Below are 2,066 nucleotides of genomic sequence, written 5' to 3' on the forward strand. Positions count from 1 at the left end.
AGAGGCTGTAGTTGAGCTGAAGTAGGGCGGCAGAGGTGCCCTACACAGGCAGGATAGCTAGGTTACCCAGGCAATTTAACCGGTCTCTTATCTATTTACCCAGGCCGCCCATGGCGGCCAAGAAGCGCTATTTAAACCCCTGCAATCTAACAAAAGGACCTCGCTGGCCATCCCTTTAACCACCGGATGTGTATTTTAGCGTCGTTTTCCGACGCCCAATGATATTCTTCCAGAAAAGAGGTTCTCGATCAATCAGATACTGTAAATCCTCCCTTGATTGCCTTCTTCAGTGACTTACCAGGAAAAAGCCGCGCTGAAAGTCTGGTGGTCAACGGGATGGCCTGAGGGGTGTTCAGCTGGGGCGGCTGGATATGCTGTGTAACGCGAGATAAGGTAGAGTACGACATACCCAGTTCCCATGATAGGCGGATATGCTGGTTGTCAAGCGCCGGCCTGAAACAAATATTCCCACTGTGTGTCATCTTTGCGAACGCTTCCGTCTCCCCTCGCCCTACTGGTAGTCGAAATACAGAAATGAAGAGCTTAACCGGCCCGGAAAGGAGAGGAGTTTGCTGGTTCGCGTTCTTAATTAGATGGTGATCTTGCAAGCTCCAACGTACCTCCCCGCCCTGAGCTGTTGTCCTGAGGCACCCAGTCACCCACGAGTACCTCTTATCCGTCTCACAGCCGATTCGGCTTCCATTGCTCAACACCATGGCCTCGCCAAACCAGCCCTATCTGTCGTCCAATGTCGGACCAGAACCTAGTCGCCCAGCCAGTACTGCAGACAGTGCCGAGCAACAGGCCGCTGTGTCCTTTCCCTGGGTTATTGAAGAAAGCAATGTCAAGAGCATCAAGTCCATGGAGTACATATCCCTACTGCCTGCATCAATGCGTGTTGGTAACAACCTAGCGTGTCCCAATCCTACGACGGTTCTCGATTTTCTTGACGCGGAGACTCAGCTGGGCCGGCTTGACAAGATTCACGATGATCTCTGGCTAGCAGGACGACCTGTTCCACCGCGACCTCTCTATACCCAACGGATCCTCAAACGCGATATCTACATTACCGAAGACCTGGACATGCACCTGGTCTGGGGCGATGGGCGTATCTACCTCAAGCCACTGCCTATTTTCATGCTGGAGCCGTGCTTTTGGACCGAGGCCTTGCAGTGCTGTTGCAAAACGCCGCAATATCAACCCCCTCAACAGTCTTCCAGCGAAGGCTCATGCGTATGCGAGCGGCTGGGCCAGTGCAGAAAGCGTGCCCGGGGCCTTCTGTTCTCCTACACTGGTCTAGTGTCCAACAAGAGCGACCACGCCATCGCCCTGGCGAACGGTCTCTTCCCCGCAAGCCTGACTTGGCCCAAATGGCAAAGGATGGCCGCGCACACCCTGAGCAACCCTGACCTCTACAACTCGATCGACCGCCGATTCTGGTACGGCGAGCTCCGCCTCACCAGACTGAATAAAATATTTTTCTACAAGTACACGCCCGGAAAGCAGTACAAGTCGCAGTGGAACCAGTATAGCTCCTTTTTTGATGACAACTTGGGCTTTATAGTGAGCACCTTTGCTTACGTAGCCATCATCCTGACAGCGATGCAAGTCGGGCTTGCTACGGAGCTTCAGCACAACACCTCTTTCGAGTCGATGTCTTCCGGTTTCACCATCTTCGTCATCATAGGTCTCGTCGTTGCCCTCAGCTTCGTCATGATTGCGTTCCTGTATCTCTTCGCGAACAACTGGGTGCATACGAAGAATTTTGAGAAGAAGAGGTTCAAAGAGTTCCACGAATACGGAAACTTTGTTGTCCGCTCCAAGGGTGTAGCGGCGATGTAGCTGGCAGAGGTCCGGTGGAAGGCTGGAAATGTCATGGTGTGAGGGCTGCTTGCTTTTCGTACCTATGCTCTCAGAGTAATCTCTTCATCATATCTCCGCTATTTAGATATTGATGTGGGTTTACATGTGTATTTCGTTCCTCGTTTCAAGAACCTGATCATGAGGTCTTGATGCAATTGATCTAGCTCCCTGCTATGAGCAATCTAACCCAGAGAGAGAAATAC

At 52.0% G+C, this 2,066-nt stretch overlaps 1 protein-coding gene across 1 annotated transcript; it reads left to right on the top strand.

The window, feature by feature from the left end:
* Positions 1-891: 891 nt before the first annotated feature.
* On the top strand, positions 892-1,842 carry CGCA056_v005721 (uncharacterized protein; the record flags this gene model as incomplete). Its single annotated transcript, XM_037320972.1, has 1 exon — positions 892-1,842. One exon carries the CDS (start codon positions 892-894, stop codon positions 1,840-1,842), a length of 951 nt encoding a protein of 316 aa, XP_037180723.1.
* Positions 1,843-2,066: the final 224 nt, after the last annotated feature.

Source organism: Colletotrichum aenigma (assembly GCF_013390185.1).
Source record: "Colletotrichum aenigma strain Cg56 chromosome Unknown KSG_Cg56_contig03, whole genome shotgun sequence".
Lineage (NCBI taxonomy): Eukaryota > Fungi > Ascomycota > Sordariomycetes > Glomerellales > Glomerellaceae > Colletotrichum > Colletotrichum aenigma.